At 40.2% G+C, this 26494-nt stretch overlaps 2 protein-coding genes across 3 annotated transcripts; both read right to left on the bottom strand.

Annotated features, from left to right (window-relative positions):
* Nucleotides 1-3438: 3438 nt before the first annotated feature.
* On the bottom strand, nucleotides 3439-5169 carry LOC113647936 (tumor necrosis factor receptor superfamily member 6B-like). Of its 2 annotated transcripts, XM_047811244.1 has the most exons (4): nucleotides 4901-5169; nucleotides 4755-4804; nucleotides 4321-4497; nucleotides 3439-4166 (listed from the first exon to the last, which is right to left on the bottom strand). In XM_047811244.1, the coding sequence occupies exons 1-4, from the start codon at nucleotides 5122-5124 to the stop codon at nucleotides 3835-3837; spliced, it is 783 nt and encodes a 260-aa protein (XP_047667200.1). In that variant the 5' UTR covers nucleotides 5125-5169; the 3' UTR covers nucleotides 3439-3834. The 2 variants fall into 2 exon arrangements, with proteins under 2 accessions (XP_047667200.1, XP_027010756.2); XM_027154955.2 differs by having other exon boundaries at nucleotides 4755-5169.
* A 6380-nt stretch (nucleotides 5170-11549) lies between these two features.
* On the bottom strand, nucleotides 11550-26459 carry LOC113647894 (tumor necrosis factor receptor superfamily member 11B-like). The gene is made up of 5 exons (XM_027154888.2): nucleotides 26235-26459; nucleotides 21267-21630; nucleotides 18213-18419; nucleotides 13635-13853; nucleotides 11550-12505 (listed from the first exon to the last, which is right to left on the bottom strand). The coding sequence occupies exons 1-5, from the start codon at nucleotides 26286-26288 to the stop codon at nucleotides 12117-12119; spliced, it is 1233 nt and encodes a 410-aa protein (XP_027010689.2). The 5' UTR covers nucleotides 26289-26459; the 3' UTR covers nucleotides 11550-12116.
* Nucleotides 26460-26494: the final 35 nt, after the last annotated feature.

Here is a 26494-nt window from a genome sequence, read left to right as displayed (position 1 = left end):
AATCAATAACATACAATTTGATTTATATTTCTAAACAAAACACTCATGGGACTTCAATAAAAATAGAAATGTATTTAAACCAATAAAATAAACACATAAAATAAACTATATAGTTAGAATCTAAAATAATACAATTATAATTCTTTACAAGTAGAGGCACTATGAACAAGAAACTATATAATATAATATAAGGTATCATAAAAAAATCTGACATATCGTATTTAGAATTTTGCAGACATACTCAAATACTCAATAAAATAAAAATTCATAAGAAAATAAAAATAAGAAAGTATAGAAAAATACTACTACAACAAATCTACAATAAAATAAATTACTAATGAGACATATATATATATTAATATATTGACATATTAATACGCTGTGTAACCGCTAGAGGGCAGCACACACTCACATTTACCGCCAATACGTCTGGAGCTTAAAAACGTGAAAAATAAAACTCAACACAACGTGTGTCCATCACATCATTCCTACATTTCTGAGCAATATTCAGCAGGATGTTTTGGGTCCAGCATCAGTTTCATCCATCCAGTTTAGACTAACTGGGATTTGTTTACAGATATAAGGCATTTTAGAGTCTTTAAGAGAAGGGCCAGTTTGAAAAATAATAATTTTTTTTAATGCTCATTTGTTTTTATCAGCACTTGATAAAGGAAACAGCAGTGATGAGTTTATCTCACATTCTTCCAATTCCACTCTCTAAAAATACAGAGCACGGAACTGAGACTCTGCAGTGATCCACTGTAGCCTTCACAGGCCCTGGAGTGTATTTAGCTTCGCATGAGTGACATGTTATTTTAGCATGTGTAGCTTGTTATATTAGCATTTTAATTGTTTTTGTCAACAAAACTCTACTGAGGTCTGTTTGATACCTCGGCCCTGCTTCAGTCTGTAAGCCAGAGTCTTTCAGGACCACCTTTTAAATCAGGATCATCTATTAAAATGCACTGAGAGGGATCAGGGAAAGCTTATTTACTCTAGACATACAGGACAAATTTATCTAGAAAGCTTCAGTTACAAAAAAATAAAAATAAAAACAACAGCAACAGAGAACAGTACAATTTAAAAAAGCAGTTAAAAGAAAATGGTATTACAGATACAGATTTTTACAATACATGTTTATACAATACATGATGGTTCTCACACTGGACTCGACTGGACTGTGTAAACTAAAAGAAATAGATTTATTAAATAAAAAGTTGTGAGACAACAAAGTAAAGTTTTGGGGAAGTTATCTGACCCGAGCTAGAGCAGGTCAACACCCCGTAGCCGTCTAAACTCATTTTATATTTCATACGTTGTGCAAGAGCAGTGCCAGCCATCACAAAGCAAAGCATTCACATTAGTATGATGGAGGAGCTCAGAGCTCTGAGTGCAAAAAACACACGTTTGTCCTCGCTCATGTCATTTCCTCTGGTGAATTGGTGTGTGTCAGCGAGGTGTGTTGGTAGGACTGAAGCCAGCATGTGTGGCCACTCGGAATGTTTAACTTCACCGACTTTAGTCTTTAATGAATTTTTTGGATGGCAGATCTGATGGAGATCTGGAGGTCTGGAGGTCACATCTGTGCTTTAAAAAAAAACACCTGATAATTTCCAAAACATTTCCCGTATGACTTCTTGGCACTAAGAATCAGGAGAATGCAATTATAACGAGACAAAAACATTTAAAATTCATAATTAATGTGCATACAGTACGTGGCCAGTGTTCTTTCTAAGAGATTAGAGAAGAAAACATCAGCGTCCTGTTTATCGTCCATGTGGCAGGACATCCAGTAAGAATTCTGGGGAAGGATGAAATAAATTCATCACGTTGATCTGCTAACATCTGCTTAATGCTAAACATTATACATCTTTGAGAAAAAATCATACTGTCAATCATAAATACAATAACATTATTGTATTGTTATTATTATTATTATTAATATTATTATTACTTTATTTGGCATACTAAAATAATTCCAATCACTTAATTCGGCACACTTCGAGTCATATAATTCATGTGTTTATTTGGATATAGTTTAAACATCCTGTATTTGACTTCATAAATGATAAGAAATAAAACAAAGCACTGACACTTGCGATTTCTGTAAATATAAAATAAGCTGTTACCATGGAAACACTAACACATTAGGAGTGCGTTAATATAGAGCTGCACTAATATCGGAGCTGCTGTTATGGAGAATGAATCAACACTGAATTGGATAAAATTGTATGTGTATATTTCACACTTTCGCTTGTTTGAACTTGGACTATCTCTCTGATGAGTGATGAGTCTCTGAGTGTTGATTGTTGTGGGGCTCAGAGGACACTGAGTCTCCTGTTCTGCACAAAGTGATGTTTGTGGACAGATAGCAAAAAGAAAAGTCATTTGTGAAAACATGTGTCACTGTTTGTTCAGGCCCTGGGTCTGAGATGTCTGGAACTTTCCAGGCATTGTGAAAGAAGAAAAAATAAATAAGTATCCGTGTAGCAGAGGGCAGCGAGGTGAATCACGCTGTCTGACAGGGCAGAAGTGCCTCGTCTCGTCTCGTCTCGTCCGTCTGCTGCGACTCGACCTCTTGGCGAGGTCTCTTGGCTTCTACCCTGTTCGTCAGCTTCCTGGGGAAATTCCTCCTACAAAAAAAGAACTTTCACTTGTTCCCTCTTTTTTTTCTTTTTCGGAACGCAGCCTCGGGCCTGACACCGGGGCCGTGCTGGAAATGCTTTCTATTCCAGAGAGCAGTAAAAGAGTTTGGTGGAGACGCCTGGTGGAGTTCCCCCTCCCGTAAACTAACTAACAGACTGGTGTTAGTGGCTTTCCGAGGATGAGCTTAGGAGCTGAATAATGGAACGAGAGAGACGGAGGAGGCTGAAAAACTGAAATAACGTTGGTGTAATTTCCCATAATTGTATGTATAATGTCCTGTTTAAATAACCAGCTCTTTTTGTGTGGTCGACATGCTGCTTAAACAGATGGACAGTGAAAGACCAATTGAGCGTCCCTTATTCCTGTCCCCAACTCCGTAACCCTAGTGAAAACGTGGGACTTGTTCTTTTTGGATCGTCCAGAAGCGAGGATGCAAGCTAAAACAATCCGAATAAAGCTCTTCTTTTACATTTAGTACCACCTGTGAATAATTATACAGATTTATTAACAGTTCTAACGTTTAGGATGTAAAATCCCGGAGAATAAGGTGAAGAGTTTCAGGTCATACATGAGAACTGGGGAAAAGTCTGTGGCCTGGTTCCTGGTGTGTTTCAGAAAATGTTGATTTCGAGGAGATTAAAATAAACACAGAGAACAAACGCGATGAGTAGAAAAGCATCTCAACACATATCAACCACCTACGACTGTAGAAGAACACGTCAGGAACATAAACATGAGGCTAGACTGGACACCAGACTGGTCAGAAAGAGTGATAAAAGACCAGACTATTTCTTTGTGTGGTCAGTAGTTCATCTTTAATAATTTATCATGCAGGAGAGTAATTGTTAGCTTTTATTACTACACAGTGTGTCTTGGCTACAATTCAGTTCAGAAAACAAAACAAGAGAGAGAGAGAGAGACAGAGACAGAGAGAGAGAGAGAGAGAGAGAGAGAGAGAGAGAGAGAGAGAGAGAGAGAGAGAGAGAGAGTAGAGCAAGTTACCCCGATAAGGTTTCCTTTACTTCTTCTTTTGCCAAAACGATTTCTGATGTATTACTCAGAACACTACCCTGAGTTTCGGTGTGATTAATCATACTGTCTAAGGTGTTTCATAGAACTTGAGAAGCTTGTGAAGAAAAGATAAAGACATGAATTGCAGCACAGACTCAATATAACACCACTCAACATTTACTCCTGAAATATACCATTGATTCTACCAGTCTTCTCCTCTAGCCTTTGACATGTGGACACCTTCTTGTCGATCCTCTTCAGCATCTGCTGGACTTTTTTAGCCATGCTGTGGAGATCCACTCTCTGAAGGTGCTTCGGTAAAGTCTTCAGCTGGTGTGCTGAAGCATTTGCAATCCACTTGGTGATGAAGTTAAGAAGCAGCGCTCTCCTCCTAACCGGTCGCCGATTGTGTCCACTGATGGAATGGACGAATCTCTCCAGTTTGCTCAGTTTGACGTACTGGTGAAAAAAAATTCCTGGCAGAACGACTCTCAGTATTTCTAATCCTCCTGAGTCGGTATGATAAGAAACACACACACACACACACACACACACACACACACACACACACACACACACACACACACACACACAAACACACAGTCAGTAAAGTCTACACTTTTGATATTTCGAAGTTAAATGTTTACGTCCTGATAAACACACCTCCGTTAGTAAGATTAGCACACGGTGAGCAGATGTTGTCTTGCCACTTCCTGCCTGGGAAAAGGACCTGAAGAGTCCCACAGTCTGTGTGATTTCTACACTGAGCTCTGGACGACTTCTCTGCTGAAAATGTACCTCTGGGACATTTCTGGCATTGCGTGTCCATCTGAGTGTTACCTGTGGACAGCATGTTACAAAACAAACCGTGTGATTTAAAATCAATATTAATGATTTCCAAGGTCTAGTTGTCTAAAGTTGTATCGAAGGATACGCAGTGAAACGTCCCAATATTCAGATTAATTGACTCCGCCCCTTTGTGGTGTCATATTTACTCTTGTTAGCACTGCCTACATCCAGATATAATTATATAATGATGTGTTAAAGATTTACGATTCAGAAGGAGGCTGTGAATTTTTTTCTCTGTGTGCTATTACCGATAGTTTTGGCACCCATCCCAGGGGGGCACTGTGTGTGTGGGAGACAGAAGTGATCCTGCTGGTAGTGACCCTCTTTACACTTGCACTCTCTGTTGTGCGTGGACGAGCACTGCTTTTCAACCATCCGTGTTCCCTCGCAGATGTTGGAGCAGTACAGACACTTGGGCAGAAAGTTCCAGAACTGTGTAAAGTGTTCCTTGGGACAGGGCAGACACACCGTATCTTCGGTGCGAGTGCAGGGCGAGGACACGTATGTCCCTGGAGGACAGAGTGCACAGAACAGCGTCTCACCCGTGTCACCGTTTTCATACTCGATGGTCTGACGCTCGACTGTGTAGGCGTCGCCGGACACCAGGAGCAGAAACATGGTCACCAGTGGCAACTAGGAAATATGACGAGAATGAAATTCATACACATCGACATGGAAAAAAAAGCATAGCTATCTATTAAGCAGAGGTGGCAAAAGTATACACATCCTTTACTCAAGTAGAAGTACAGATACTCGTTTTTTAAAAGACTCCAGTAAAAGTAGAAGTAGTGACTACACTCGTTTACTCAAGTTAAAGTAAAGAAGGCTCTGACATGTACTTAAGTAAAAAGTCGGCGTTACTACTATCTGTTTAGTGTCATGCTGGTAACTGGACGTCATGTTTTATATATATATATATATATATATATATATATATATATATATATATATATATATATATATATATATATATATATGTGTGTGTGTGTGTGTGTGTGTGTGTGTGTGTGTGTGTGTGTGTATGCATGTATGTATATGTATATGAATATTTAATTTTGGAGTGTGCTGATGAATATTTGTGTTCATCAGCCACAAGAGTGTTATGAAAGGCAGTTCACTGATGTAGGTGAGGTAGGGTGGAGTCAGTGTTCACATTCATCCCAAAGGTGTTCAGTAGGGATGAGATCAGAAAACAACCACATATAGCAGGAAAGGTCAGGTGACCCAATACTTTTGGAAATGTATACCAAGTGTATCACCAAGGCCATATCCCAAACTGTAGGGAGATTCCAGCTCTGTCCTTGTAAACAACTCAAAATTATTGTGATGTTTTACAAATGACAAAATTAATGTTAATTAAATTAAGCACTTCGTGTTTTTTTGGGTTGACACCAGGGGCGGTTATAGGATTTCATCTTTAGGGGGTTTAGCCATCAGTGAGAATTTAAAACAAGAAGAGTTTTATATTATATATTATGACAACTCTGCTTTTTGGTTGCCGTCTTTGCGTCTTTCCGCCGATTAACGTTATAGATAAACGCCTCCAGCTCTGACTGCGCGTGCACGCTGCGCGTGCCTGTGTAAGACTACAACACACGCGTGTAAAAGCAAAGTAAAAAAAAAAATCGATTTTGGATCAAACTGATAAATAATTTTCTTTCCCATCGACGACATGTCCTGCATTTTAACGTCATTTTTATTGTTTATTTATGAAAGTAAAAATGATCCTTATAGTTTTAAGGTGGCAGAGATTACAGACAGGGGGCTGAAGCCACCCTAAAAAAGGGCTAGAACCGCCCCTGGTGACACAATTCGCAACGCATTCGCCAGGAATCCTTTATGACGCCGATTATTACAAACATCTCCGTCATCTATGGCCATGTGTGTTCAGGAATGTCCTCGTTGTTAGTTATTTTAACATCGGTGACTCCCTCTGAATGAACATGAGCCATTCCTTTTGTAGGCGCTGCTCATTGTTAGCTCCGCTATCCTTAGTCTGTGTCTGATAGCCAGTAAATAATACAGTACACCAGTCACATGGGGAAAAGCCACACAATGATAGGATGATGGGCTGGAAACAGCTCAATGAGAAGGAATAATACTAAAAGTAACGAGTCTGTTTTGAAAATGTAAGAAGTAAAAAGTACAGATATTTGTGTAAGAATGTAATGAGTAAAAGTAAAAAGTTGTCCGAAAAATAAATAGTGGAGTAAAGTACTGATACAAAATTTACTTAAGTACAGTAACGAAGTATTACTCCGTTACTTCCCACCTCTGCTATTAAGGGCAAAATTAATAGCACCCTATAACAGGCGGAAGAGTTAGTGTGGGTCTGTTATAGCTGAAGCAGTCCAGAGGCTGAGCTGCATTAGTGGAAGATTTAGCGTATGCCGTGTTCATTTTGCTACTTTATTAATTGATTGATAAATCATGCTGTGTGTTTCTGTACATCATTACAGCGATCTAAATCCTATTCCTGCTAAATAATATTGGCACCCCACATGCAGAATTGACTCTGTGTTTACACTGCCAGTGAATTTTCTCCTTGGTCAGATGTAGCACTAATGTCCATTAGCAATCAACTAATAATTGCAGGTCTCAAATTAAATTTCACTTTTTTAAAATTTCCAGTTTGCAACATCTATCACATTAAAAATAATAATAGCTAGAATGTTTATATCCATAAACTGTAAAAATAACTCTAACAGAGAGAAGTGTACACTGCAGAACACAGCTTTCTTTTCTAATATTTCTTAAAAATAGATTTTTTATTTTTACTAATCTCAAGCTTGGACCAGTTCTGTTCTTTGTGTTTATTTACAGAAAGGAAGAAAAAGATCTGTAAAAAATGGCCAGACTTAATGACCTCATAAAAAGAAATATAAAATAAACATTTCACTTGATCATAATAGTGAGTAAAAGTATATGTCTCCTGCATTGATATTTTACTAATATACACTGTGTAAATAGTAAAATGTTTAAAGGAAATAAAATGAATGGAACTTACCATGTTTCCTGTACAGTCAGAGAGAAAAAACATCGGAAATTCACCACTTTATAATTTTTAAGTGATGGGGGACGGCTCACTCTGGCCATGCCCATTTATCTAATAGTGTAACCACCATAAGTACTATTAGTCAACTCTGACTACCTCATTTCAGTGTGCTTCAGTGGTTTTTGATCAGACTGATCCAATTCACAGTCACACGGTATTCACTCTATTCACACCAGAGTACTCTTCAATATACACACACAGCACTCTCACTATACTCACACAACCTTTACACTATACTCACACAACCTTTACACTGTACTCAAGCAGTGCTCTAACTATACTCACACAGCGCTCTCACTATACTCACACTACCTTTACACTATACTCACACAGCACTCTCACTATACTCACACTACCTTTACACTATACTCACACAGCACTCTCACTATACTCACACTACCTTTACACTATACTCACACTACCTTTACACTGTACTCAAGCAGTGCTGTAACTATACTCACACAGCACTCTCACTATACTCACACTACCTTTACACTATACTCACACAGTGCTCTCACTATACACACACAACCTTTACAGTATACTCACACTACCTTTACACTAAACTCACACAGCGCTCTCACTATACTCACACTACCTTTACACTATACTCACACAGCACTCTCACTATACTCACACTACCTTTACACTATACTCACACAGCACTCTCACTATACTCACACTACCTTTACACTATACTCACACAGCACTCTCACTATACTCACACTACCTTTACACTATACTCACACAGCGCTCTCACTATACTCACACAACCTTTACAGTATACTCACACAACCTTTACACTATACTCACACAGCACTCTCACTATACTCACACTACCTTTACACTATACTCACACAGCACTCTCACTATACTCACACTACCTTTACACTATAATCAAACTACCTTTACACTAAACTCACACAGCACTCTCAATATACTCACACAACTTTTACACTATACTTAAACAATCTTTACACTAAACTCACACAGCACTCTCAATATACTCACACAGCATTTACACTATAGTTATACAGTGCTATCATTATACTTACATAACCTTTACACTATACTCAAACAACGGTCTCAATATACTCACGCAGCACTCTCACTATACTCCTGCAAACTTTATAATATACTCACACAGCACTCTCTATACTTACACAACCTTTACACTATACTTACACAGCGCTTTCACAACACTCACACAGCACTCTCAATATACTCACACAATCTTTAAACTATTCTCACACAACGCGCCTTTACACTATACTCACAAAGCCTTTACACTATACTCACACAAACTTTTCACTATACTCACATAACCTTAACACTGTACTAACACAACACTATATTCGCACAACCTTACCGCTGTACTGACAACACTATACTCACACAACCATTACACTGTTCTCACTTAGCACTCACACTATAACACACAGAACACATTTCCCAGCAATCTTTGCCAGTAGTGTGGTGGGAATGAGAAAAAGAACGGAGGATGGATTTTGAGGTTTGAGAGTCATTACCATGGTAATCTGTATCATCATTCTGTAGAAATTTATCAGCTTTTTCCAGTTCCCTCAGTAACCAGTGGTTAAAGCTGAGGGGCAGGTTTTTTAAATAGTTCTATAAAATTTAAACTAATGGCTCTTTATTTTGATTTTCTAATTTTAAATCTGAGAGACTTGTGGAATTTATTTATTTCTATTTTTTCTATGATGGTGTTGTTAGAAATACACGATTTAATCATTTAATAATCACTCGATCATGAGCCATCTGTTTGTCCTTGTTTGACCTTTGATGTTTTTTTTCCCCATTGTTCGTGTTTATCTCTTATTTGACTATTGAGCTTTATCTATATCATGGTCTCGGGTGTTTCCTCGTCGCTGAGGTGCTCAGACTGGCTCTGGATCACATAAGATTTTTATTTTTTCACTCAGATATTGGCTCCAGTAAGAGAGAGGTCCAGAACATTTATTAACTCTGTGAGATTACAGTATGTTTGTGGCCTTATGAGTTCTGGGAAACTTCTCAAATTACATCATCAAATTTTTGGAAGGTTGTTGATCTGAAGATGTTACGGGAAACTGGAACTAATGAGTGGGAGTTCAGTCCAAAGCTTTTTAAATAGAAAATAAAACACAATAAATCAATATCAAACTGATCAGAAGTTGATCTTCACTAAATGACAAAAAGTATGTGCCCCCTGACCACCACACCCATGTGTCCTTGTTGAACATCTCACATCTCTGTTCTAATCAGCTCCAATCTTCATGACTCTAGATGTTGGATTAGTGTTTACTGTGTGAATTAGTGATTATTCAAGCTACAAGAGCATCAGTGAGATCAGACTCTGATGTTGGGATGTCAAGGAGACTTTTTTTCAGAGATTGTGGCAAGAACTACATGTGTATATTTTCGGGAATATTTACCTCAATTTTTTCTCAATTTCTATATAATTCTTCAAACCACCAGTTTTTTTTTAAAATTAGGACGTCAGTGTGATTGGAGAAGCAAATGGTTGTGGCTGTGCTGCAGAGAACTTCTGTTTTCTAATCCATTTTAATGCTAAACCTCTACATCACAGTTGGACCACAGATATTTTCCAAAATGGAGCTGATAGGAGGGACAGACATGTTTGTTCTCTCTCTCTCTCTCTCTCTCTCTCTCTCTCTCTCTCTCTCTCTCTCTCTCTCTCTCTCTCTCTCTCTCTCTCACACACACACACACACACACACACACACACACACACACACACACACACACACACACACACACACACACACACACACACACACACACACACACACACACACACGCACACACACCTAAAGGTCATCTTTACTTCCCAGTGATAATTGTGGAACAAAGAGATTTTTATAACTTCCTTAGAAATGCTGACAGTGATATCACAACATGTTAGAGGAAATGAGCTTCTGAATAAAGGTCAGCTTTCTATTTTAATGGACGCAATGACATCTCTGAGTTTCAGTCAGATGAACAGGTTCTCTTTTCGAGACCTGATGGGTTGTGAGATCATCCCTAAAGCATACACCTATGCTAGCCCTTGAACAAGCAGGTTAAGGAGATACAAAAGCAAAATCAGAAATAAATGGTCTGTTTGGAGAAGATGCTGTGATACCTCATGCTGGAATTCCCAGGAAGTTTGACACACCAGAATCTCAGCTGTGATGAAATAGTGCATCACCATCAACTTTTAGACGAGTTCAGCATTCTCAGGAAATCCTTCTTAACAGCCTGGACTTCACAGTGCGACTCAGAACAGCACTTTCCTCCCTTCCCCAAGGTCCTAACCCCTGAAAACATTGTAATTACAAGGTGGACAAGTGCTACATCGGGAGCAATGATGGGTTCCTCCTTTTCAGTGAACTGCGTTTGTTTGGAGAAGCTCTTTCACATGTCCGGTGCAGGTCTGAGCACAAACACAACACAGGTCAGGAGCAGCCATGTGGACAGAGAAGGGCAGATATTTACCTGAGTGTATCATCATGTCGGCCAGAAAGAATATACACCACCACTTAGACCTGTGATTATCCGAGGTTTATCTCATCACCGGAATTACAGAGGAGAAAACCGCTCACAGCGTACAATTCACTCAGAGAAGAGACATGCACCAGAAGTCTGCAGAGCTTTCACAGTGTCTACAGATCTTCATAGGATATTAACTACAGGATATACTGCACACAAAAAATACAAGAATGATGAAGCCTTTATGATGGCATAGACATCATCCTAAAAAAAAACAGCTTCCTTTTTTCAGAATATAAATATTTGATATTTTGAGAGTTTCACCAGCATCTGATCAGAAGAGCAGCATGAACACCATGTTCTGCTTTTTAATTTATTTTCACACAACAGTGTCGTGAGAGTTTCAGTGACCTTCTTCTTCCATGTGACTTTCAGAAATGGGACAAAACACACACACTCTCTCTTTCTCTCTCGTAGCATGAAAACACAACACGGGTTTGGAAACACAAAACTATATTTAAGTCAGGCTGTAGAAATAGTGGCACTCGTATATGAAAGTTAAATTCAAACAACCGCACTTTTAAAACCGGTAATGCAAACAATTTTTGTAAAAACTCAAGGCACAAATATAAAAAAAAAATAAAAAAATAAAAATAAAAATAAAAAAAATGACATCTTGCATCTAAATGACATAAATGTATCTTCAAAAGTCCAGTTTTTTCAGACACACAACGATAAATAGAAACATCTGAAGCAAATTTTGGTTAACACACAAACCTGAACACACAAGATTACAATTAAATAAAACATAATTGCACTCCGTTTTTTTCTGTACATTCATAACAGACATTCCTTTTTTTCCCCAGCTTCAATAAAAGCAGTCCATTAATAGAAAAGGAAGAAAAGGCTAGAAAATGTTTTCTTCTCTCATCTCTCATCATGTAGTGCTGTGAAAACTCCTAAACCCCAATCCGATCCAACCCAGTTCTGTCCCCAGGATTCTGTACAACTCAGTTAAACAAGTCTTATCTTCATGTCCTTCGTGTGACCCTCAGGCAGGGCTTCAGTCATTGTAGGGTTTTGGTTTGAAGCAGGAGGCGTCTCGCAGCGCACCGGTGAAGATCTTTTCGTACGGTCGGAGTGCGGAGGCGTTGATGACACGGCTGATGCGCTTGATTGCACGCAGCAGCGTCTTAGGTGCATTTCGAGAACGAAGTTGCCGCACGCTGTGACTTAGAGCTTTGGCCAGGTCGCGACCTGCATTCTGGCTCTTCCACAGGTGCAGGAGCTGAGCCACGTGGCGATGCGTGGGGCAGGAGAGCGCCAGCGTCTGTACCGCCTCCTCGCTCACCTTCTCCCCTGGCAGACTATGCATCAGCACCAGCAGGTCCTCCAGCGTCACATTCTTCAAACCAGCACAGCGAGAAACCTTCCTTTCACAGTGGTTCAGACCTGGAAGAGAAGACCACGTGTCAGTCACACAACAAATAAACACTGAGTGACAGGGTGCAGAGCTCTGACAGCAGAGACTCCTTCCACGTGTCACATAAACACACTTCACTTTACTTTAAAAAAGTTTTTCACTTATATTTAAATTAATCAACCAATCAGATTCGGGATCTGCACAAGTAATGTTCTGCTTCAGTACATGCTTGAATTTGGGATTTTGTTTGTATTGTGGATTTGGGAATGACCCTGAATGACCTTGAGTAAAGATACTCAGTGTTATACACCCATCTGTCTCTGCAAGCCCACTACAATCCCTTAAAAAAAAAAAAAAAAAAAAAAAAAACCAAATTGTCTTCCACATATTTTTGGCTGCATTGCTGTAAAAGGAAGCAAAGATCTTTTCATTTCGAACTTAAGAAAAACGATCTCTCCAAACAAATCCCGAAAGCCACAAACTTTATCTCCTATTGCAAACATTTTCATATTTTTGAGTTTTTTTCCCCCTAATATTTCATTTCTTTCATTTTTTTTTATTATTTAGAAAACGAGTGGTTTGATTTCTCGGGACCTGCTGGTCGTCACCACATCCTTCCTCAAGTTCAGTTTCAGATCCAGGGTGAAGAATCGTTTTCATCATTTACACGCTCTCCACCCATGCTAATCAGGAATTCTGCTCCACTCAAAAGATGTAAGCGTCATATTGGAGTTTGTGGCTGTGTGCTTCTCTCACTGTTGCTCCTGAGCTATGCTGCTTCTCCAGGATCAGAGCTGAGAGACACTGAGGTTTTGACTCAGCTCCCAGTGATACTCACTCAGGTACATATCTGTTCCAGAGAAATGTCTTCTCCAGGTTAAGGAGGATATTTGTCACTGATAAATCATTCACTTTCCACTCCAAACTGCTAATCCTTTCACCAGAGCATCATTCATCTCTTTATGGAAAAAATAACTTCTTTAGTCGATCATCCTCCAAGAAACCCTCATGGGTTTCATTTAAGATGCAGCATACTACTGAGAACCTCCATCTACTGGAGAAGATTCAATCAAGCGGCAACAAACCATGCGGTTTCCTCACAAGCACAATGTCCTTGTCTATTCTAAACAAAAGAATAACCCTGAGAAGCGCTCAAACCTTGTATGATACTGTAGAGCTTTCCCTGATCCTTGTTCTGCTCTCTCCAAAGCCGCAGGAGATGCAGGGCCTGCTGCTCAGGGCTACACTTCTTCTTCAGAGGCTCCACGCTTTTCTTGTCTACTTTACGGCCAGGAAGAGTCTCCAACAGGAGATCCACAGAGGTGAGAGGAGGAGATAACAGGAACTGGAACATGGCCTCCTCACACAGGGTGATGTCTAGACAGAGAGAGAATGTCATCAGTGTATGATGGTCAATATGATCTTTTCTCTTCTCTAATGGAATTAGGATTAAAGTCACATGTGATTTCTTCAACATGCCTTTTAGAAGTGTCAAGGAATTCCCAAAAGAATTCACAACCCATTTTCAAATGAAAAGCAGCTGTGCTTGAACTCACATCCTTTCACACAGAAGAATTTATTTTTTATTATCTACACCTTTAAACACTCCATCAATACATCAAATTAAAGTTTTTTTTTTTTCAAAATTGAGTTTTACAACTGCCAGTAAAAGAGATTTATTTGTGTGTAATTTGTCGTTAACTCCATGGTGCTGTTTTGCTTGGATGCGACTCAGTCCAGTGCTGGTTTAATGAACAGAAATGAGTGTGAAGGGTCTGAGATTTCTTTTTATACCTCAGCATTGTGACAATACAAAGCTCTGACACTGGAGACTCTGTCCATCTGCGTCACAAAAATGTTTCGGAGTAAACAAAAAGTGTAATGGTTTACTAAGATCTCATATTTTTACGATTGTGTTTTTTTTCTATGTCTAATCCTGAATTATTTCTTGGATCAGTTGAGATGTATGAGGAACCAGAACCCTGAGAGGAGTGTTTACTAAATCAGAACAGACAGCTTACATAAAAGCTCTTGCAACTGGAGAACCAGGGCTGTCGAACACACACACACACACACACACACACACACACACACACACACACACACACACACACACACACACACACACACACACACACACACACACACAGTTAAGCTGGATCAATCAGCAGCGTCTGATGAGCAATGGAAACCAGAACCCACCATTTCCCCGGGGTCTGGCTCTACTGAGTCACTGGGTTCCAAAAGCCAAACCCAAGCTGCTTTTGTCGGAAGAAGGACATGGATTTCTGCACCAGACGGATGGACGGACAGACATGCCGGACGGAGAACAGAATAGCAACGTGCACCAAATAACAGACATTTTAATGCATCTTGTTTCAATAAACGCTTCAGTGGCTGTAATCATTCTGGTATTCCAAGCGACCAGGCGGCTGAATGCTGAGAGATTTAATGCCGGGTCACTCTGAGTTTCTTTGGCTCTAATTTTGGTGGAACCTTCTGTCTTTTGCTGCAGTTTCTGATGCTCGCTCTGAGATTAGCGCTGTGGTTTTACAAAATTGGGAAGTTGGTCATAGAAAATTCCCCCAGTTACTCTATCCATCAGATTTTGGCTTTTAAGCTAAATTAAAAACGCATATTCCAATTGTTAGATTGGATTAAACCCCAGAGCTCTTTAGAACGTTGGACGCACATATCGTCTTCCTGGCAAATGGTTATTCTGTAGGAACTCTTTAATCACATTCTCTATGTCTATGTTCTTCACTAGGCTCATCTACTGTAGTGTACATCAGCCCCTGGATGTAAAGCATCTGTGAGAGTTTTCCTTTCAGTCTGAAGCACCCAGACACACCTAATGCATTTCCTTTAGAAAGGACAGAACTCTTGATTACACACAGACCCCTGGAGAAGATCATTGTGTTCTTAAGTGTAGTTCTACTTAAAAACAATAAATGGTCATTACAGTGGTTTTATGGTTAGATTAGAAATCTTAAAATGGGATGAATATAGAAACCCTGAGGGCTCACTGTTTGTGACACTGGAAAAACTTAAAGGTTCTGTGTAGAACAAACCTACAGTACAACGGAAGGTTTTCAATTGGAACCAGTTATATTAATTAAGCTATTCTTTCTCAAATAAGCCCTTAAAAGAACCATTAAGAGCTCTTAAAGAACCCCTTTTTTCTAAGAGAGCCCTAAGTATATGTTATATACCTCTTATGGACCTCCGCCTATATGCATTGCCCAACACAAAGTGGTACAGCTCCCACAAACTTTGATTGATTCTAGGCCTTACTGGCACAAAGTTACAGGGGTTTGAATGCAGATTTTCCTGTCCGCCTGGGTTGTTTTTCTGATAAACTGATTAATCTTATTTTTCTGGAACATGTTAGGGACAAAACAACAACTGAGAGTCATAGCCACATGTCTTGGCTTTCACCATTCAAGTCAAAAGACTCAAAAATGGATTTTATATGAATATTTTTCTACGGCCCTGGTCGTCGGGTGCAGCGTTTTTGTGTACTTGTTTACTATATAACTTTGAAATAAAAGGCTGCAGGCTCAGTCTGAAAGGCCATAAACAAGCCTAGACTCTCTCTCTATCACTCTGGGGTGAAAACAGGCCTGTAACTTGACACCCTGAGCTGTGAGAGGGACAAAACGTCAGGGATTACGCAAGAATTCTTCTGCGCATCCAGTTCACGTAGACACAGTCAAAGAACATACGGCATGTTGCATACCTTTGGAATCGTCTGCTTATTGGCTAAACAGCTGTATAGGTCCCAGCCCATTTCATTGCTATTGGAAGGAGTAATTGTCAGTCAAAGGCGGGTTCCCAAAAATAAGGTCATGCCACCATTGGCTTCCCAGCCGTCTATCTCTGCCATACAAGCACCGATTGGCTCAAATGAGGGCTTATTTGATTCGTTAGGACCTGGGCTATAAATATGACGTAGACTTTGAATTTTTGAATATCCCAATTAGGAGTTAGAGCGGCAGATTTCAATTCCTTGGACCTGTGTGGATTGTTGTGGATTATTTGTGTTGGAATATATTACCCCAGTGAAGAAAGAGACGCGTCTAAAGGTAAGGGAAAAACCGGTCTAGCGCCACCTAGGTCAGTTTTGTAAAAAAATTTTCTGATTGTATGAAGGCTGTGAATCATATTGTGCTTTGTGTGTGGGCTTAAAAAATTATTGAGAGTATAAACTTTACTAGATAAATAGGTTTTTTCGTGTTTTTGGAGGATTTGATGCTTTAAAGTTGAATTGAAGCTTGTTTCTGGGTCATCTCCTAGTGGTCACTTCTGCACGGCGACCCGTAAGAGGTTGCTCTAGGTATTATGGAGTATAAAATGACAATAAATTTGGAGCATCGTCTGTGATCGAATGAAACACGAAAAACTTTAGTTTCCAAGGGTTCATTTGATAATAAAAGGTTTGTTACAGTAGCTTCTCCTCAGAACTTTTTTTGGTTCCTCCATTGTGATTAATGAAGAACGCTCAAAGTTTTTAGACACTTTGAAAAAACAAACGGTTCTTCAAGGGTTCATCAGTTACAAAGGTTTTAAGTTACAAAGGGTTCATCAGTTACAAAAATTTTCCACAAAGCCCTTTTCAAACAGTTTATAACAGTAAAACACATTTTGTGTTCGAGTTGCAAATAACATCATTAAAACCTCTTTCTTTTGTAGAAGACTACAACACATGGCTTCCTATTCAACAGGGTGCCAAGTAGAACCACTTATTTATTGATTTGATTGATTGATTGATTTTAGAAGTTAAAACCCCTTGATTATTTTAGACCCCTTCTCTAAAGGTTCTAAATCTTTTATGCGCAAAAAAAGGGTCAGTAAATAATAAAGGGTTCTTGGCTTCCTGAAGGGTTCCAGAGAGGGTTAACTGAAGAACCCGTGTGTTATATGTTGTGTTGTAACTCTAAGACTTTGTTGGAGTAAGTATGGCTTTGTTACTGTAGCTTCTACACTGAAAACTTTCTCAGAGTCTCTGCTGTAAGGTTATGCAGCAAATCTTCAGCGAGCAGCTGAGAGGAAGATTAATGATATGTGTCAATGATGATGAAGGCTTCACACACACACACACACACACACACACACACACACACACACACACACACACACATCATAAAGATGAAGACTCAGGCAGTAGAGATCTCAGGTGAGTGGGAGATAGGGTTACTGTAGGTCATGGTGCTGACCGCCTGGAGAATGGAGTCTCTCTCTCTCTGCTGCAGTAATGTGAATGGACTGCGTGAGTCAGCATGAGGAACGTGTGTCAGGATGAACAGCGTATAACGAGAGTGCTGAAAAAAGGGAAAGTGCGACTCTAACATCCATTTAACACGAACATTGACCTCAGAAGGGTCTGCGCTCTGACTCAGCTTCCTTTCTAAACTGTCATGGATATAAACAGTTTCTCACGGCGCCAGTGCGACTCACATTAAAGTGCTGAATAAATGTGAAACACCGTCGCTGCTCCTGAACCACAACTACAGAGCCTTTAAAATAAATAACTAAAGCAAAAAAGAACAATCCAGTGATGGAAGAGAGGAATAAATACAGCCTCTGAATCACTGAGGTTCTACTATCACACTGTGCATAAGTATTCAGCCCCCCTGTCTCTCTGTCTGTCTCTCTGAGTCCTCAGATATTCGATAGTATGATTCAGTGTCACGTCACTTTGTGTGTGTGTGTGTGTTTGTGTGTGTGTGCGCTCACCAGCATGGCAGTCAGTGTGTTTGCGAGTGCAATCGATGGCGAATTCTCCTTCACACACAGCGTCGTGAGTAGCCGTGCCGGGGATCCGTGTCTTCATGCCCATCTGTGAGCAGTCTCGGTGAGGAACACAGGGCTCGGTGGTCGATGCCACATTGGAGAAAGTGCCCTGTGGACAACTCGTACACACTGTGTCATCCTCAGGGGTACCTGGAACACACACACACACACATAAATACACTGATAACACACCACATTTGTGTGTTAGCATCAACACTGTGCAAGTTAACAGCTTTAGTTTCATATACACGTGCTGCATTCAAGTGTGGAACCTTCTGTAGTGTGTTATTAACCGAAAGGGGTCGAAAATGCAAATAATCTCCAGCCGGTTATCTAAACGGTTCCACAGCAGCAGCAGGTGGGTCTGGAACACCACTTCCTCTTTTCCACCAAATGACATCAAACGGGCTTTATGTGGGCAGATAAATCAGCCCCAGCTCCTGAGAGAAAGCGGTGGATTATTAACACCTGCCTGTACCTGCACACCTCCACCACAAAAAAAAAACCACCTGAGTGCAGAGAGGAGAACAGAAATAACGTTTACAAAGAAAAAGGAGGAAGGAAGGAAGAGCAAGCAGGAGGATGTCGGTTCACACAATTCTCTTGGACTGGCTTCACACTTACAATCACACACACACACACTCTCACACACACTCTCACACACACTCTCACACACACTCTCACTCACACTTACACACTCTCACACACACACACACACACACAAATAATTATATATACTTTGGAATAATAAATAAATATTTGGGACGTTATTCTATGTGTATTATTTTAAATATTAGTTAAATATTGTAAATATTCTGGAAACATGCATATTGTATAAAATATCAACATAACGATTATTTACAGAACATCTAATTCCTCCTCAGTTCCTCAAACTATAAATATCAGAAATACAGCAGTGACTCCAACCAAAGACTTTAAAGCCTGCTGATTATTTCTAATCTTATTTCTATTTTTCCTCATGACTCGAGTGTGTTATTTTAGTCCCATTTCGATTTGAGAGTTCTCTGTCGCCACCTGATGGAGTGAGTTGATCATCAGGCAGACGATACACTCATATTTGTAACGATCCATGGAAAGAATTTATTCAGTGTTGAAAAAAGAGCAGAGAGAATGTTTCTGAAGAAATAAAGCAGAACAACGATGATGAAGAGGTGGAGGAGGAGGATGAAGAAATGGGACCCTGATTACAAAGAAGGATAAATAACCCAGAAATCTCTCTAGGAGTCAGGAGCATTCCCAGGCCAGAGCCTCCCCTCCTCTCCTCTCCCTCTCAGTGATGGTTACAAAAGTGGTCATAAAAGGGGTGCTGGTGTTTGTGTTTGTGGTGGTGTTGGTGTTAGTGGTGTTTTTGGTGGAGGTGTTGGTGTTATTGATAGTGGTAGTGTTGGTGTTAGTAATGCTGTTGGTGGTGTTAGTGGTGGGTGTTAATGGTGTTGTTGTTGTTGTTGGTGATCTTAGTGGTGTTGATGGTGGTGGTGGTGGTAATGGAAGTGGAGATGTTGTTGTCGTTAGGTGTTGGTGTCGGTGTTTTTTTTTGTTGGTGGTGTTCAGGGGCAGTACTGAAGGAAGGGGGACTCCAGAACCATTAGGGATGTATTTAGGAAGCATACAGCAGGAACTCACGAAGAACCCTAAAGCTAAGGACTAAAACTGCAGCTAATCTTTGAGCTCTGGAGCTTGGAATTTCAGTGAGAAACACTGTGATGTTCATTTTTCCATTTTTTCATGAGACATGTCAGGATTCTGGCGAGTGCTGGAGTACCGTGACAGCAAGCTGGCCCACCAGCGGTGTCTAAATGAGCTGAAAGATCTCACCGCTGATGATGGATACTTCTGGCTCTAACACTAAAGCAGTGATGTTATTAAAGTATTAAAGAATTTCCCAATATTCTCTAGTATTCCTAAGCGCTGATAAACCTGCACCCTAATTACAACAAGGCGGACATGACCTTTGACACCAACCTAGTTTTAGTTTTTATAAGACAAAGTCTTTTCTTCAACATTGTCTCAAATCAGTCTAGAAACCTCTCTACACATTTACCACCATTAAAATGACAGGAATTACAGTATGAATATACCTGAATATGCAAATGAGAATTAACTGCCATTTCTAACTACAACTAATTTGACTAGATAGCTCTGATTAGCATGCAGGTTCCACAGATAAAACTTCACATTATCCTGTAATTCGGTCTGTAATTATTATTGTGTTTATAAACATACTGTACCGAGATCATTTTTAAAAAGAGACATGCTACTGTACCTTAGTGCTCCGTTAGTAAATATGCTTATTAACATCAGAATCATCCGACATCACAGTGAAACCCTTCATGGCTTTGCTGACCAGGTTTATCTATTTATTCAAGGTCAAGCCCTTAAACATTTTGAGCTCTGAGTAAGATTAAAACTTTCCTATTCCTAAAACATTTTCCCTCTCCGCCTCCTTGCGCTCCCAGTGCCACCTCAATGCCGCTACACACAGCGTGAACAGAACACAGACTGTGTAACTCTGTGACCTTTCCGTCAGCATTGATGTGGCGGTTCTGCTCTTCATACGGGCACGTGGGATCTCCACTTCTGACGGATGTCTGGTGCAGCAGTGGCTCAGCGGTTAGTGCTGTGAAAGCTAGCGATTGGAATATTGGGAACTGCCAGAGAACTGTCAAGTCTGTGGCTTTTAAATGTTCAGCTGTGCTTGGATTGGACCAAAAGCCTCGAAAACACGATCACAACACAGTTATAGCTCTGAAAGCGAGGTTCTTGTTTTTAATTAGCACTATCATTACTACTTAGACAAATATTTTTGTTTCCATAGCAACAGCTGTATCACAATACATGTACAGAATAGACAATAGATGTACAATAGATGTTGATTCATTGATATATGGAAGTACTGCAAAGGATCTTCCTTTAATAAAAGACTTACAAATGCAGTAGCCACCTGGGAAGGTTATAAGGTTGTGAATGTATAATTACCAAGTACGGAGACCCCGGATCCTGGAGGACAGGGGCTGTGTGGGACGCAGAACTCCACAGCGAGGTGGTATCCTGATACACACTCGCAGACACGGTTGTGTGTGGCATTACACTCCATCTTGACAATCTGTCTCTCCTTGCAGACAGGGGTACAGTGCTGGCAGCTCTCTCCCCAATGCCACTGCTCAGCAAAACGCCGCTCGGGACATGGAGAGCACACGGTGGCCGAGTCAGACGTGCAGTGATGTTCCACCGCTGAGCCTGGAGGACACTGATCACACAGAAGGAACTCCAAGGTCAATGGGTCACGATGCTGGTACCTGGGGGTTTCGTGGTAGGCCCAGGCAAAGGACACAAAGAAGAACTGTAAGAGGAGATGGAGAAAGAGAGCGAGCGAGAGAGAAACAGAGAGAGAGAGAGAGATTTAGTAGACATAGTGAAGTTCAGTAACAAAATAAAAAAAGCTGTCAGAGTTCTAGCACAGGGGTTCAGGGGTTCCTGTGTAACCTTTTTGTCTCTCTAGAGGTTGATATACATATATTTGTGGTCACTGTACTACAGTATATAACACAATAATCCCCTCCAAGTTGGAGGTCTTGGGTTTGTTGATCTCCAACAGACTAACCACAAACAGGAAGAGTGTGCGAACACATCTCATCCTCCCTCACTCTCAGCACTGGAGCTCTTCAGGGTTGTGTCCTGAACCCTTGCTGTACTCACTGATACACATATGACACCTCTGTACACCTCTTCCTAAAAGTCAGCAAAGTCAGAGGTAGTGGACTTCAGCATGAAGCAGGAGAAAAACTACCAGCCACTTAAGATCAAAACTCTAATAGAAAGAGTGGACAATTTCTGATATCAGGGTATTCACAACATGAATGGGTCCTGAAATGGTCCAGTCACATCAACGCCCTGGTGAGGAAAGAACCTTAGTGTCTATTACTTTAGAGACTTTAAACTGCTCTCTCAGGTGCTAGGGAACTTCTAAACCTGAGCAGACCATTCAGACTGGTTTCCCTGACCTACAGCAAGCAGTGCTAGACTAAGGCTATAGAGGATAGATGATAGTGAAGGACCTCAGCCTTCCGATCTACAGATTTTCTCTGTTGCCATCAGGAAGAGTTTCAGATCCATAAAGACCAGCACCGTGAGAATGAGGAGGAGCTTTTTCAACCAGGCCAACACACAGGACAAGAGATTGATCTTGTCTGATACAGCACACACACTACCTCACTCTGGTTCTCTGCAGCACTACACTGCACAAACATCTGCACAAACATCTGTACTTCATTCATTTTTGTTTCTGTGACCAATAAAGTTTGAATTTGGGTATTATGTTGACACCATTTTTAGCATGACCCATCAGATTAATGTGCAGCCCAGATGTTCTAAGCAGAGCATCATCACAGCCGAGTTTCCCAAAAGCACTTCAGTACTGGATCTCAGTCAGATGAGCGCGACTCACTCCGTTCACATTTCACACAGATCACGACTTTGCTACTTCTCCAGACCAAACATAGTGTTTTGTTTATCAGGGTGTTCGAATCCTTGAAGAAATCATTAGCATTGGTAACACCACACAAACTCATTGCAAAGTGGCAGAACCAATGAACATTTAGCCGATGATATGGCTGCCGTATGTCAACGTAGTACAGTGCTAAAAACCAAAATTACACGCTAGCTCAGAGCTTCTGATGACTGTAATTACACCATTTTAGAGATCTAAAGGAAACTTGTAACGGATGACTCTTGTGGCCTGCAGCCAGCTTTTCTGAACCCCATTTTTGAGGACTGTAGAGTTCACTTGAGCTTTGTCTCATTACACAAGAAAGCTGCATGGATTTGACCAGAAACTGTGGAAGCGAGTCACGTCAGGGTTTGTTGAGGAGACTACATGGAAGCACGGAAACATCCGTTACAGCTCCCTGAGTGCCAAGACGCTGCTGAATGATGTGTTCCTCAAATTCCCTACCAAACCATTTTTACTGTGACTCATCACATGCAACATTTCTAAAGCAAATCATCACAATGTGGAGTGGAATACTTTGGATGATATAACAAAAATCCCATTAAGGGAGATATCTGTTGTGTATCTTTTCTCTCCACAGACATCAGAATCTGAAACAATGAGAATCTGATTGGGTTCTCTGTACTAGAGTTTGTAGATGCAATTAAACAAATGAATTTTCAGAAAAGAATTAAATCGTTGTATTGACAAAAACTAGCTATATACTGTAGAGCTAAATAACTGATCTAGTAATCTAGTCTTAGACATTTGCTGATGCTGATTCTCAACATGTTTTATTGTTCAAAAGCACTATTATCTAGCAGACACAAAGATTTTTCTTTGTTAATAAACGTAAACATTAGTTGTAGTGGAAAGCAGCTTATCAGCTTAGTTAGCTACCAAAAAATGAAAAGAAAGCAGTGGTTCTTAACCAATATAGTATAAACAATATAATATAAACAATATATAACCTAAAGATATACAAAAAATACAAAATATCTAGGATTTTAGATGATATCCTGCCCAAGGCATCAGAAATCTCTATACCAAGAAAAAAGAACAAACAAAACTATGTGAACTTCATCTGAACCAACATGCTCGGTGATCTAATGGCCTCAGGGCAAACTGCAGATGCAGAAATGTTCGGTTACACATTCTGGCTGTTGTTTATATATTAGATCTGCTTAAACCAGAGACGCGAAAGGGAGGGAACAGATAAAAATGGGGCGATTATAATTGTTGTTTGTTTTGTGTGATTACTCCCAGGCACACGCTGTACATCACCAGCTCAGTCACAGGGCTTCGTGTGGAGGACGATCACCTCCATGCATCATCTCAGTCTAATAATGAGTTCAAACGTGATGTTATTCAATAATATAGTAAAGAAAGAAAATTGTCTCCGGTGTCAGTTATTTGCAGCAGTCAGTGGAAAGTCGGTCAGCTGTGAAAGTGTAGGATTTCTTTGTTATGAAAGGAGTTAATGCCTCAGAGATGTGTTATAGGTAAACATAATCAGTGTCTGGGTGTTAACAGGAACACTGCTCACAGCCAGAAGGGAAAGTGTGATTCATGTAAAATTCCTCTCTGCCTCCACTGGATTTTATGGTGTCGTTTGGGTGTTTGTGGCAGTGTGTCTCTCAGATTAACGCCTGGCGGCAGATTTTATTGTCGATCTTATCTTTACCCACAGGCTCAATATACTGTCAACCATTTTGCATGAATCGTTTCAAAGTGGCTGTTTATCATCTGAGACAACGAGCTATCACTGTCTGAGTCCTCTACAAAAGAGGAAGTCGTTGCTCTGTACTTCCTTTCAGGCATATTTGTTCTTTTTTTCAAGCTTGTATCTTGTTTAATCCGATGTTAGAAGAGTATCGTGTTTATTTAAAGGCCACTGTTTATTTATCAATGCTGGAGGGCTGCAATAACAGAACAGAAAGGGAGAAAGAGACAGAACAGTGGACAGAGCAGGTTTAGGGAAGTTGATTCATTTCACCTGCTCCTGATAATGATGTGATAACAATCCGTGCACGTTAAACACACACACACACACACACACACACACACACACACACACACACACACACACACACACACACACACACACACACACACACAAACCAGCTGAAAGGCATATAAGAAGCTGCTCTGGATGTGGAAAATAATGGTGGATCTGGATTATCCCTCTGTTATCTAATAGCCATCAAAGCAAGGACACATGCAAATCACACATGCAAAACACGTCACATCACTATGCAGCAACAACATCATCAGTTAGAAAAAAAAAACAATACACAAATACAGAAAGAAACACAAAAAATAAAGGTGTGACTGAGATACTGTACTCATCAGTACTATGTTATTCTCTTTGAGACTCTATAATAATCTATGCTACTCTGTGGGACTCACCAGTTCTATGTGATACTCAGTGAGACTCTATAGTACTCTGTGGGACTCTACAGTAGTAGGTGATACTCTGTGATATTCAGTAGGACTCTACAGTACTCTGTGAGACTCTACAGTACTCTGTGGGACTCTGTAGGATATTCTAGACGGAACAATTTAATTTAGTGCTGAACTTCAAAACAATGTGTGTTGAGCTGCTTTACACCACAGACGAATGATTCAGTGCTTTATTAAACACTCCACAAGCACATCTGTTCATGCCAAGGCTGAATCACTGCTGCATGCACACTGAGCTAAGTGTTGAATTAACACCTTAAACAATTTGTGTGGAAATAACAGTGAATTAACGGATTTCAGATCAGCCATAGAATTGCAAAAGTTAAATATTGGCATGTAAGGTGTTCGAGCAGCGCTACAGGTTATTTAACAGGTGCACAGCTCACACTATATAAGTTGAATTAAACACTATAAAAGTCCACTCATCATTATACAAGTTCATTTCAATAATACTGACAAATTCATTCCCACTATTCAACACTGTATAAGTTAATATAACAGTATACAAACATATATAGCACTGCAATTATTTTAAAACTGGAAGGTCAAATTCAACACTATACCAGTATATGATAGCACCGCATTAATGCACCAGTTAAATCAACAAATTAACTCGACACTGCAGCAATTAATTCAACTCTACACAAGTTCATTCATCTCTACACAAGTTCGTTCATCTCTACACTAATTGATGTGACACTGAATGAAATACACTATGTAGGTGTTAAGTCCACTCTGCTGTCTGATGTCTCTTAATGCAACTTAAAAAAAAACCCTTTCCAATCTTTTCCTTCTCCTTCTATCAGAGAAGATTCATTCACTTCAACTCGGATTCGATTCGCTTTCATTCACCTGCCCGAGCCGCTCGCGACGCACATTCCATCACTCATTTACTCATTCGTTTAACTGAATTCTTCATCATCATCATCATCATCATCATCATCATCATCATCATCATCATCAATAACCATCACCTTAATTTGATTGTCACTCACCATGCGAAGTCTCATGGCTGCCCGCGGCGGCGTGCCGCACGCGCTCATCCTCATTCTCTCCGTGCGCGCGCGCTCCTAGGATTATCGTTTGTGCGTGCGTGCGTGCGTGCGTGTGTGTGTGTGTGAGTGTGTACGTGTGTACGCGCGCGTGTATGTGTGTGTGCGCGCGTGCGTGTACGTGTGTGTGTGTGTGTGTGTGTGTGTGTGTGTATTTGTGTGTGCGTGTGTACAGTATGTGAGAGAGCGCCGGCCGCTGCGGA

The sequence above is a fragment of the Tachysurus fulvidraco genome, chromosome 3 (assembly GCF_022655615.1).
Source record: "Tachysurus fulvidraco isolate hzauxx_2018 chromosome 3, HZAU_PFXX_2.0, whole genome shotgun sequence".
Lineage (NCBI taxonomy): Eukaryota > Metazoa > Chordata > Actinopteri > Siluriformes > Bagridae > Tachysurus > Tachysurus fulvidraco.
Note: the sequence above shows the minus strand (reverse complement) of the source record. Positions and strands in the feature narration are given on the sequence as shown.